We start from the raw sequence: 13,431 nt of genomic DNA on the forward strand, positions 1-13,431 counted from the left end.
AAAGAGGCAAGGCACACATCTTTAAATAATTATTTAAAAGTAATAAGCTTTCGCCTGCTCTTCCACCTACCCCATGATTTTACATTGTGAAATTAACCAGCAGGCTAGTAAATTTTCTCTGTGGCAGGCTAATTAATTTTATTAAAAGGTCCAATGACATTTAGAATGCTTTAAAATTTTGCCTGTCAATTATGATTCCATCTGTTGACATTACACCTTGGTTAGAAGTAAAGAATTATACGAAGAAGACAGTATCAGTGAAAAAAGCAGTACCTCCAGCAATTTTTATCCTATTGGAAAGATTCAAAAAAAGCTCAAGAGTGTAACCAAACGTAAAGCCTAAACAACCAAGCTTGACAAAAATCTTTGTTTAAAGAAAAATCATTAGGGATGGAATCTATGAAATCATCTGTTGGCTCTTGCAACACGGTTCCAGGAGTTGCATTATCTGCTGTATTATCCAATGAAATTTCAAAAGAACCTAAGAGATTGGAAAATCCATTAGAAAACTGGTTTCACAGTCAAATATATTTAATTGTTAAGATTTTAAAATATGCATATTATGTTCAGAAATGTCCCCTTGTGGTTTCACTTTCATCCTATTTTGGAACATTCTGCAATCCGCTTACAAGGAGAAATCAATTTGTCTGGACTTATCTAGAAAAGCAACTTATTGGAGGTAATTTGAACTCGTACTAGAAGTGCAAAACACGTTACTAATAGTAGATTTTTTTTTAGGGGTACAGAACTGTTACAGTGAGAGAAAGTAGATTGAAAAAAAGAATAAGAAGAATATCAAGATTTGTACATCTAACTGGAATTTTCAGTCAGAGATCTGTCACAAAAAAAATGGCCCCAAAATCATAAAGTGGTTTTTAATGCTGTATTTTCTTACCCATGTTTCTGTAATCAACTCCAGTTCTAACAAATCAGCATTGTTTTGAAATGACATGATAAAGCAAAAAATGATTGAGATTAAACTAATAAAATACAATCTGATAAATGAACACATTTTTAACAGAATTAATAATAATCAGTGTTAAGAGACATTAATATTAATTATTTTCTCTTTTGGACAAGTATGTGATTGCATAAAAGTACCAAGAAAATATTTTCTGATTTACTTGCTATACAACCTGTACTGCTATTATTGGCAATGACCATGCAGACAGGCTGCAGTTAAAAATCTAGCCGTATTACTCGATTCACTGATAGCTGGACATCTTAGGATGTTAATGTATGTAGAGACACACTCTCACACTGCCAAAATCCACACAGACCCCTTCATTTAATCTTTATGTATTTTAATATCTTTATCTTTGTCCTTATATCTTTTTTCATTCAAAATGATGGAACTTAATGCCATACACATTTGGAGAAGAAGACAAAAATGAACACATGAAAAATTATGAAGATTGGCTCATTTTTTAAAAAAAAGCATTGATTTTGAAAAGCTGGAAGAAATCCCCAAATGCACAGGTGTCTTAGTATTCTTCATACTCTTAAAATACAGCATGTGCAATACATTCACAGTACATTGTGTAAATTAATTTGAATTGGGGCAGCTGAAAAATCTCCATTACACTAGATCAAAGAAACTAATTATTTTACTTTCTACTTAAGAGTTACAAGGAACAAAAGCTTCTTAATTTTTCTGTGAAAAACAAACCCCAGTTTTAATCGTATGTATATTAACATTATTAAGATTAATAAAAACCTTGATAAGTTTTTCAAAACCTCTTCCTGATACAGTGAATTTAACTGTGACACTTTACTGCATTAAATCTCATTATATCAAGACTCACATAAGTGTAATATAGGTGAAGAATCATAAATCCACAAAAGAGGCTCCAAAACAATTAATAGCTATTACAATATCAATCATCATCGGTGGTTTTTACTTTTATCTTGCTTTCTAGTTAGCCGTCTTCCTTACACTGTCAGTTCAGTTAGAATATTTCACCTACACCTCACAATATGTCGAAAGGAAGTAGACTCATGCTGTGAAAAGCTGGTAATTTTATTGGGTTCCTCTACCTTTAAAAAATCTGTTACTTGGCCAAGTCTGGTTTCTGAGATCCTTTTTTGCAGGGAAATTGAGGCAAACATTTTTATGTGGCCTATGGTGTCTGCTCACAACAAGAAGAATTTATATACACAAGGATCATTAGTGCAGGGTTGCACCCATTAGGATATAATAACCGTCAGCTAGGACAAAAAACAGATCAGCATCATGCATTCAAACTAACAGGCACACATAAAAATACTTGCCAACTCCATTTCACATACTAAGAGTAATGCTTCAAATATAAACTTGTACCAAAGATTTTTAACAGACACTTTTTTCAGATGAATCTAATTGTAAAAAACAGATTCCCTACTGCAGAGATTTTTCACATACTCTGTTTTATCACTTCAAAAATGTAAACCAAAGAAAGCTGAGAATTTAAAGCATACTGTGTGCAGACTCCATACAACTGTAGAACTTAGAGGTTAAATATGGAAAAGATACTTCTTTCCTCTTAACCAGCTTAAATACCAGCAGTCTTAAGGCTGACTCTGACATACAGCCTCACTCCTACTAAACACATTTTGGTTAAATTAGGATTTAAGTCCTGCTGACAGAGCTTACATATACTCAGCAGTATCAAACCACTTAATGTGACAATTAAACTATGAAATATGAAGAAATCACCTTAACTGCTCCCTAATGATAAAACAGAAATATGTTATTTAAATAAAAAGAGCTTGCCAAAGGTACATTTATTTGACCTGGAAGTACTTAATTGTTTTATGTAGTACATTCTGCTGAGTAAGCCTTTATTTCATGGAAACATGAAGCCCATCACTGGGAAATTTAAATTAAATCGTGACCGATCAAGTCAATTACAAAATGACAACAATTGTTAAATACAAATCCCTACCTGGAAAAACTGCCTAAAATATCTAAATTACTCTGGTTTACTTCTGACAAACTGATATGTTCTAATCTTATTTTAAGGTTTTCTCCAGCATTTAACTATCATGCAACACAAACAACATTAACATATGCATTACAAAGAAGCACCACGGGCACAACATAGGTTTAGAAGACTAAGAAAGCTCAACTTCTGCAAGAAGTCATGAGCTAAAGACTCTGGTGCTAATGTTAACCTACTCACATCAGGCTGGATGCCCAAGGCAGATTCACAAAACCATATGTTGTGAATTTTCCAGAACAAAGAAAATAACTTTTAAAGAAAATTGTTTCCCAGCTTCTGAGATGGGTATGCAGCTTTGTCTATACTTCATGCATGGCATACAGTATGCATAATATACTGTGTAGATGGAAGTCACACAACTTTGGAACAACAGTTTTTAAACCTTTATAATCTATACTTCCATCCTGAAAAATATTTTAGTTGAAACCCCAATGAAACCCTTTTCATATAGTGCACCTAAGAAATATTCCAAAGCATTTATCTTTATCCAAAAGAATTTCCAAAATATAATAGAGAAAGGAACTGTGAAACTATTTGTGCTGCATGATATGGTTACAACACAAATCAGGATTCAGAAATTCTGAGCACACTAAGGTCAGCCAATTGGACTTGCTTTGGAATATCTTGCCTTATACATATAAAACATAGTCCTTCAGATGCTAAGAAAAGTGCTTGGCTAACAACGATACTGAACTCTAAGTTTAGATGTGCCATAAACCATAAAATGCACTGAGATGATGCAACCTATTTATATAATTTCTATGGCCTCTCATTAGAGGAAGACCACACAGAAATCCCAGGATGATTAGAAACGTAATACAGAATTAGAACGATTATTGGACTGATCATCAGTCTGGGTGAATTAATCTGCTCTTCACATTCTTCCCATTATTTACTCCAATATGTTGACAATGGAGGGTAAAAAGTTGGAGAAGACCAATCAAACACTTTTCAACTGATTGACTCACATTGCACAGTAGTATCATAAATGTGTTCTTTCTAGAAAGTTGCTCCCCTCCTACAATGCCACACAAAAAATTTTCATGCAGACTGGCATGATAGTTACTTGCATTGGTCACCATCAGAATATCTTTACAGTCCCACTATAATGAAAACATATTCCACATTTGAGGGGCAACCAAAAAAAAAAAAAAACAATAATGAAAGTGAATCTACAAAAGCAGATGGCATGACCTAGGCTTTTTAACGAAACCCATTCTAATCCATCCCATCTAAGTGTGACCAGACACATTTCTCTAATATTTTCAAATCTTAATGTGCCTCTGCATAGATACAATGTAAATACATTGTTGGTGAACACAAGAATGTTCCAAATGCACAGCAAACATACATGCTATTACAGGTTGGCTAGTGCTACTCTGATTTAATAAATGGAGTCCCAGACATTATATCTAATTGCTTAAAATCTAGGAAAGAAAAAAAAGAAAATTCCTGCCTTGGCAAATGTACCAGCAAGATGCAGCTGTTTTGTGTGGAGTAATATGGCACTTTATTGCCACAAAGAGTAAAATAATCTATAAAGTGTGCATCTGGTGTGAACTACCTCATCTCAAAGATTTGGTCCCAAGGAAAATATACCAGCATGTGAGACCATCTAGTTAATGCACCCTGATGGAAATCAGCAGTATAGGACAGTGAACTATTTCCAGAAACGTACAGAAGCAGAACTTCCGGTCCCCAACAATTTTAGTGGCAAAATGCAGGCACTATGGAGGAAGGGAGGAATTTGGGAGAATCACTCTTTTGGACATAGGCATCTACATTTTATCTACATCCCATTTTCTGTAACTAAAGCTTTTTTTTTGTCTGGGCTGGCCCACAATCTTGCCAGTTTACTCTTGAAGAAAGATGTCAGTAGCTCATGGGAAGTCGGCACAGATGTCGTAAACTGCAGAAAGGAGTATTATTATGTGTTCTCCAGTATACTACTATCGCTAGCTACTATACTGGGAACTGCCTGAGAGACTGGAATGTTGCCCTGTAAAAAGTTGGGACCAGGGCCCACAGAGGGTCTTCGCATACAGTTATAATCAGCATTTCCCATTAGAAGCAGAACTGAAACACCTCACTGTGGAGTGAGTTGTAATATTTCAACAGCAAAGCCACACAAATAGTCTTGAGCCACAAGTTTGTCTCTCAAGCTGTAATATTTCAGCTGAACAATGATAGGAAAAGTAAGAGAGAAGTGCATTGATATGAAATGGTGATTACTTCTCTAAGTGTGTAGTGTTAAAGCATGTGTCTTCCCTAACAGCTGATCTCGACTATTCCTCATCTCTTCTTTATAAAGGTTTTTAAAAAGGCAGAAAAGTAGCCCTGAAAATAATCTCAAACCTGTGCACAATTTGATAACTGTTATTTTATTTTTAAATATAAATGCAGATGCTATATAGCATACTGAGACAAGACATTTTCTGTCTGCTTCTTCTGCTCAGGAAATGAATATTATTAATAGTGGTCTAATCAGAAAATATATCACCCTCTTCAGTACCAGATTCACCAGTAAAATGTGTTAGTGTACTCAGACCATTACAGCACCCAGGATTTCTCCTCCTCTCCCGCCTACCAAAAAGCTGAGTATTAGGACAGGTGCAGCACGATAACGTTGACTTTCCCTCTGCATCATGTAATACCAATACCAGCCCAAATAATTATTCAGTTTTACATTGTCTTCTCCCTAGATTGTACTCAAATACAGAAAGAATTGAAACTTATCTGCAAAGGATGAACTTCACTCTCTCAAACAAACGTGGGGGAGATTCCCTTCCTGAAGTGTGGCAGCTGGCTCATTATCAAATGCAAACTGAAACATCTGGGGGCCAGATATGGTCACTTGCTTGTTTTGCACCACTGAGCTATCTGCGGAATATGCTGTGAAGCTATTTACTTTAATTTGAGGAGGTAATCCTATAGATGCAGAATTCTCACACTATTTTAAAGGATGTAATTTTTCTTGTGATTACTCTTGTTTTGTCTTCTCTACAATATTGCATGCAACTGTATGCATAGGGCAGTTCTTCTGAGGACAGTTTTTCTGTATCTGTATTTCTGTAACTGCTACTTAAGGTAGAGTAACCAGTACCCTGTATATAGACAGTAAATTCACTTGTACATGGCTTTCCAGAAAAACTTGAAATAAAATTAGATATCCTTTTTTTTTCCTCATTTCTACTTCCTTTTGCTTCAAGTTTCTTCGTTCTCTGTCGCAAGCTGCCAAAGACCATTAACTTTTCTCTTCCTTGTCTTTCACATACTGAATTATGCAGTGGAAATTGGCTTGGAAAAAAAGAGATGAATGCTTAATTTTCATATTTCTTAGAGGTAGCTCATTGTAACTTCACTTTGTAAAAAAGAAAAAATTCACCACCCGATGATCGTACACTTTTTTGGTTAGGTGTTGTCATGAGCTATTTAGCTCATTATGGTCTTTTTTCATTCAGTGCATTGACTATAGCAGTCTTCAAAGAACTTATCTGCTGATAGGCAGGACTGCACACAGATTTAAATTAAACAAAATACTAGGGGATAAACACACACTAAAAGAGAAACGAGCATAATTCTACTGTTGTCTTCATTGTGGTATGCATTTCTAAAGACACTATCTACAGAACAGATGTTTCCCTTGAGTCTGGTGAACTGATTTTTTCCCCTAGATAATCTCTGCACACAGATCTTGGTTAGAGTCACTCATCCTGCTTTGTAATATATTTTAAAAAAAAAAAGTTCCACTAACAGAATTCCAAATCCTGTTTGTATCTCCTAGCTGTTTCCATAAGCAAGAGGCAGCATATCCTATTGCTGCCTTGAGCAACACATGTGGTGACAGGCCAGTCATTTGCTACCTCAGAATAGAGAGGGTGATGAGTTATAAACTTTCCTTCAGTGACAGCACTTGTTTTGGTGTCTCTCTTCTACCAACACTCTAATTTTCATTAAACTTGTAAGACTACATTAGCTATGTCTACAAATGCTAGTAGTGCAGACTGTAGAAATGGATTTCTAAACAGCAACAGCTGGTACTGAGGATCCAGTGTTCACACTATACATATTTCAAGGAGTTTTAAGTCTCTCTCATCTGATCCCATGGAATATAAAGCCTGATACAGGTAGAGACTGCTGGCATGCTCCTAGAGCACATCTCATTTAATTTAATTCTGAAGGATGTTTGTGCACTCTGAGACTGCTCTGCAATGCAAACACAGCAAAGGGGACAACTGGTAGATTTGATTCAAAAGTGCACTGCTGATTCAGGCTAAAATGCTTGTGTGTACATACCCAAACATTTGACTTATTCCTTTCTCTTAAATTTGTTATAATATGGCCAGAGGGTTTTGAAAGCTTTAGAAGTGTATCAAGTGACTGATAGATAGATAGGTAGATGGCGGGGGGGCAGGGGGGAGGAGGGGGAGATATGCTCTATTTTGGTAGAACATCATGGCAGGGAAAATGAAAAGTCATGAAAATATCTCTGAAGATACTTAAGAATACTACCCAGTTTTTATAATACAGCTGCTATCTTATGCTGCTGTAATTCCTGCCAGCAAATTATTCAGACCTTTAGTAATAGCAGTTTTTTTCCATCTCATTCTGATACCTTTCACACAATACTGGCAGGCACAAAGTTATTCCTTCTTTTTGTTGTTTCCATCCATCCCAAGAGACATCTGTAAGCCCTTGTGCTTTTAAAGTGCTAGATGCTCAAAGGCTCTTCTGAAATTAATAATAATCAGTGCCAGCAGCATCTCAACACCCTATCCAGTATTCGCATGTGATGGAGGGAAAACAATAGCAAAAAGGAGACATCAACTTGAATTCTTCCAGCAGTTGTTTTAAATGGTGAATATTTTCCTTTTTTTAATGTGAAAAAGAAATAAACAATATCCTTAAACAATATCTTTTTAAATTCAGAACATAAGCAGAATCTGAATTACCCCTAGTGTTCTGAAAAATCTGTATTTCTCTACAATTGTATTGGCAAACTCGGATAATTTCTACCAGTAATGGAATTTATACACTGAGTAGTCCTACGCTTTGAAAAATGCCATCCAGTAATCATATTTCTGATTGCCACATGGTAGCTACATCAGCTTGGGATGTGCTTTTTATCCTGTTAATAGAGCAAAATTTAAAAATTCAACAAATACTGAATGCATGTTTGAAGCCCAAAAGATTTACATATAAGCCTTCCATTTAATTCTCGTCAGTGGAGGACTTGCTTAAGAAAAAGGAGGGAACTGTAGGGGAGGAATATGGAACAGTTCTGAGAAAACACTGTACTGAAAGTGATATGCAAACTGAAACAGTAGAGGAGTTGTACCTAAATTTAATTGTGATTATTTAGGTGAAACTTTTACATATACTGGAATATACTGGAAGAGTGATTCTTCTGCTATCTTTAAGACGACTATATTCAAAGCACATCATGTAATCTAAGAAATTCTCTGAAGAGAGCTATGATAAAATATCCATGCAAATATGATACATGAAGTGTAAGAAACACTTACCTTGTTGAATATCCTTCATCTCCAGGTGCAAACTGGATATTAAAATTCCCACAGTTTGAGATCGTTTTCCATCCAACAATTTTATAATCTAGAAGGATGATGCAAAATGATCTGAGATTGAACGCACACTCTACAAAGGATTCATTCACATTGAAGACAGTGTCTCTCCAAACATCAAACTTTTTTATTAACTAAATGTGGTAGTAAGACCTTCATCTTATCTCTATGCTCTCCACCTTAACAAATGGCTGATAAATTTAAGCTTGAATTCTCACCAGGTCTAGTAAAGAACATAACTTCTTACTTGAAGGATGCCATTAAGAAGGAAAAAAAGGGCACATCAGGTATTTATTCTGGAATATACATTTTCCCCTTCTCCTTAGGTTATCATGTCAGAATTATTTGAGACACTGAGTACATCACAAGTTCCTTAGTTTGCCTGCTAGTTCATATTTCAGTGTGAACACACTTAAGTCTATCTTTTTGACTAAGGATTAATTCCTGACCAAGGAGAACTAGAGAATTGTCGTCTTACAACCTCTCAACACTATTTCTGGAACTCTAGGGGCTATTGAAAGGATTTCTATCACTCTTGTCTGAATGTGCTTCTTCCATACCCTTGACCATTCACAAGGATTTGAGGATTTTTTTCACATTTTGGGCAACAGACACTTGTTAGTGTAATATACTGGAATGTGGATTGTAGTCTTTTCAGATGTCGGGTGGGGGGAGGAGAAGGAAAAGGAGGGAGGGAAACCTTGAGGAAGTTATTTTGGCTGGTTGAAGTTGGTGATACTGATGTGGATCGGTCCATAATAAAGAAATGAAAATTAAGCAATCAGAATTTTAGAAGTGTAGTTCAGATAGCAGAAATGTCAAAATCAAACTTCCCACAATATTTGGACTGTTGGCATTTGTGATTTTGATTTATGTAGTAAGGAAGATATGACAGCAGCACATCGCAAAATGCAATACAGACATAAGTTCTTCAAAAAAAGAAATGTTCCAGATCCAAGCAGTTGGCTTACTTCATAGCATTCAACAAATACTATCAAAAATATTAACATATCTAAAATTAAAACTAATACCTAAGTTTTCCCTAAATTTATATTCTTAGTACCTGAACAATATTTAATCTATATGTATCCAAATTTAATTTTAATAGTTGGGTGACACAATTTAATAAAATTAAAAACTTTAAGTAATTGATATCTCTTATCCCTGTAATATTCTTACAGATGCTCAGAGTAAAGACAGTTAACTGACAAAATTTATAATAACTCATACAAATGCTTCTTACTTATGTTTTATGGAATTTAGGAATATTTAACTGTGCAACTACTTAGTCATTCACCTATATAAAAGTAGATTTGTAGTGGAAAAATACAAGAAAAAGAGAAATAATATTGACTTTTTCACCTGAAAATCATAGAATCATAGAATGTTTTGGGCTGGAAGGGAACCCTAGAGGTCATCTACTCCAACCCTCCTGCAGTGAGCAGGGACACCACTAACTAGATCAGGTTGCTCAGAGCCCTGTCCAACCTGGCCTTGAATGTTTCCAGGGATGGGGCCTCCACTACCTCTCTCGGCAACCTGTTGCAGCGTTTCACCACCCTCATTGTAAAGAATTTCTTCCTTATATCTAGACTAAACCTACCCTGTTTTAGTCTAAAACCATTACCCCTTGTCCTAATGCCAAGTTAGTTCTTATTTACAGAGTACTCAAATTGGACAATACATGAACAAGTTGGAATACATGCTGCCTTCAACAAAGATCTGACATATTTTATGTCCCTCCTGTAGGGACTCAACATTTAATGAATGTATGTTAAAGTAGATGTTGCATATTTTCTGCCAAAATTGGAAACAAAATCTATCTTGAGAGCTCTTTTCAGCCTATATGTATAGCATGCACGTTGGATATTAAGAAAGTACTAATATTTAAAGTGTTTTCTTCAAATGAGGAAGAATTCCAGCTCTTTACCTCCTGAGTACACAAGCAGACATGATTTGGCTATGAGTTACCATAAATGAATGCTCTGTAAGCATCACATCCTGTTGACTGATTTTTCAGAGCAAATGTAAGTAACTGCTCAGTTTATCATGGTCATTTCTGAAGCTTTACATGAATTTGCTGAACTCCGCAGCACATTAACTTCTTACAGGGATAATTACAGGCTTGAGTAGTATGCAATTTGTATAGCATTCATGACCTCCAAGTTGACCTTGTTCAGGGGCAAATTCATAGGTTGTCATAAACCCCATTAGACATGCCTAGTTTGAGGCAAAACCTTTCCAGACTATAGCCATTGAGGACAATATCACATTTGAAATCATTCTATTAAAGTACTTTTCAGTGCTAGTATATTCTCCAGATATCATCAAATTAGCTCACATTGCTAAGCAAGACTTCCTCCTTAAAAGATTAGTGAAAAGAAATTTAAAGACGACCCTGTATAATTTGAAAAGCTAAACCAGAGACTCATGTTTTAAAATGACCAGCTAACTGTATGTTCGCATGCACTTTAGACAAATGTACACATGGTCACAATTACCAGGCATCAAACTAGACTCAGACTACCTGAAATAGCTTCAGCCAACTGAAATCTGTGACTGAAGGCTAATACTATATTCATTAGAGAGCAAAAATGGAGCAACAAGACAACAGAATAGCTTAAATTTGGGATAAGACTACTCTAAAAACACAACTGTAAGGCTAAGTATTACATAGGACTTTCAGCATAGATTTTTAGAACCAATGTGTAACTTAAAAGATTTTGCAATGAAAATACATAATCAGTAGTAAAACAGAGAACATATTTTTCAGGGATGCTCACTTTGCCCCAAGTTCTGGCTATCCTGGGGAAGTCACTGACAGGGAGTTAGACATGTGTGAATTCCAAATGGAGAGGAGACACAAAAAAATCAGCACTTTTCCAGGTCATAAAAACCATAAGGCAAATAAAATGAAAGTTTGTAAAGACTGCATTGAACTATTTAGTCTGTGCTTTTAAAAGACAAATCACTGATCACCTCTCAGCATATTGGGACTTGCTTGCAGCTGGCAGTGACAGGTAAGCAGCTAAAATCCAGCTGACGCCAGTTGATGCTGTGGTCCCAGCCGGTAGGGCTTGCCAGCTGCCTGCCGCTCCTCCAGACTATGAATGTATCATTGTAACGGATGCGGCATCTTCTGGCTCAGCAACAAAATTGTGACTGCTGGTGCCAATTCATTTAATCCACTGATCCATAACATTATTGGCTCTATGTGGTGTTCCCCCACTAGTTTTTAATGTTATTACGTTAGTTGATTTGCTGTATAGAAGTGCTCTTTCTACATCTTTCAAGTATTTATCATCTAATTTAAAAGTGGAGACATACTGAAGCTTGAATACATCCATAAATTATTGTCATTCCATTAAAAGGTGTTTCTCTAATGTAGCCAGAAATGTATTTCATTAAATATTATATGACAGATTTCACTGTTTTGTCTAACTGTAATGTCTACATTCTGTCCAGGACACTTACTGGTGCTGAAATCTGAACAGATTCAGTTTACTTTAGTGATTAGAAGCTAAATCCTTCCTCCTGCTGGTGCATGGGTTCTTTCCATAATATTTAAATTTACTGAGAGAAACCATAAGCTAAAAAAGCTGTCCTGCATATCACAGTGTTTCCCTCCATTCCCACTCATTAACTTTTATGTGAAGTCAACAGCCTGGACCCATAAGTAGTCTGCTGAAACCCTGCTCAAGCAGAGGAAGAGTATCCTGCACAAGCGAGGAAGTACGCCCCTCAAGCCGTTCTACATAAACACCCCAAAAGTTCCCAACGAAACTTCAGAAGACTAGACATTATCTCGTCTACTCCTACTCCAGGAGAGCCAAGTTTAATGATTTTTACTTAACATGGATGAACCATAGCTTTAATGAATTCTCAGAATAAAATAGGAGGTAAGAAATGAGCCAGTAAGAAACTTATCTTAGTATCTTTATTCCTATCAAAACTGTAAAAACAAGACAAAGCCACGGAACAGATATTTACCCTTTACAGATACTTTCCATATCCTACATGACTGCAGAGCTTTGTGGCAAACAGGGAAATGCATATTCATGCTTCTCAGTACAGCACAAAAAATAAGGAGAAAGTGAGAGTGCCTCGGAAGAGCACGCACCAGCATTTTACTACTTCACTGAAGTTTGAACACTGTTTATTATCTTATGCAGACAGCTGAAGACAGTCATTGTGTTTCAACGCTGCAAAGCTTCCAACATTTCTGCAATATCTGCCCTTCTTGTGGAAACACAAAATTCATTAATTGTAATTGCTCATTTAGTTAGATGGACAAAAAACTTGCTGACAGACATATCCCTTTCAGTTAAAAAAATGCAATTCACTCAAAATATTGACACTCTTCTTAAATGAGAACACATGTTAATAATTATGTGAAGTCTGTTAGAGATAATAGACAACAGAAAAGCCATTATCTTTAATGTCCTCCTGCGTCTTTGAAATGATAATCATTGCACTAAAGGGCCAAAAATGATTGATGGACTTTCATTTGGAGCATACACCTGACACAAATTACTTGACATTTACTCATTTTTTTTTGTAAGATGAAGACAGAGTGGCATCACAAACATCCAACTATCCTGTTTCTTGAAAAAATATAGAAAATACTTGAGTTTTTGTGGAGAAGTTACTAACAAGTGCTCAAATATATTGGAAAAACTAATGCAACTTCAAAATACGTGTAAGCCCAGCAATGGAGCTACAGAATGCACATGGAATAAATCACAGCAAAGGAATGTTCTTTTCCAAATTACCTCTTTTTCAGGCTTTAAGGGTATCATAGCTTAATACATAATGAATCATGGTTTTTATTTCATTCCAAAATATATGTCCTAATTCTGCCTTCCTTC

General features: G+C 35.7%; 1 protein-coding gene across 1 annotated transcript in view; it reads right to left on the minus strand.

The window, feature by feature from the left end:
• Positions 1–13,431, minus strand: part of FMN1 (formin 1) — a 145,485-nt gene that overhangs the window by 68,030 nt on the left and 64,024 nt on the right. The window contains exon 7 of the mRNA XM_035889787.1: positions 8,507–8,594. Within this exon, the coding sequence (XP_035745680.1) occupies positions 8,507–8,594 (88 nt within the window). The remainder of the gene's footprint in view (positions 1–8,506; positions 8,595–13,431) is intronic.

Source organism: Egretta garzetta, unplaced genomic scaffold (assembly GCF_000687185.1).
Source record: "Egretta garzetta isolate BGI_Z169 unplaced genomic scaffold, ASM68718v1 scaffold2, whole genome shotgun sequence".
In the NCBI taxonomy this organism is placed as follows: domain Eukaryota; kingdom Metazoa; phylum Chordata; class Aves; order Pelecaniformes; family Ardeidae; genus Egretta; species Egretta garzetta.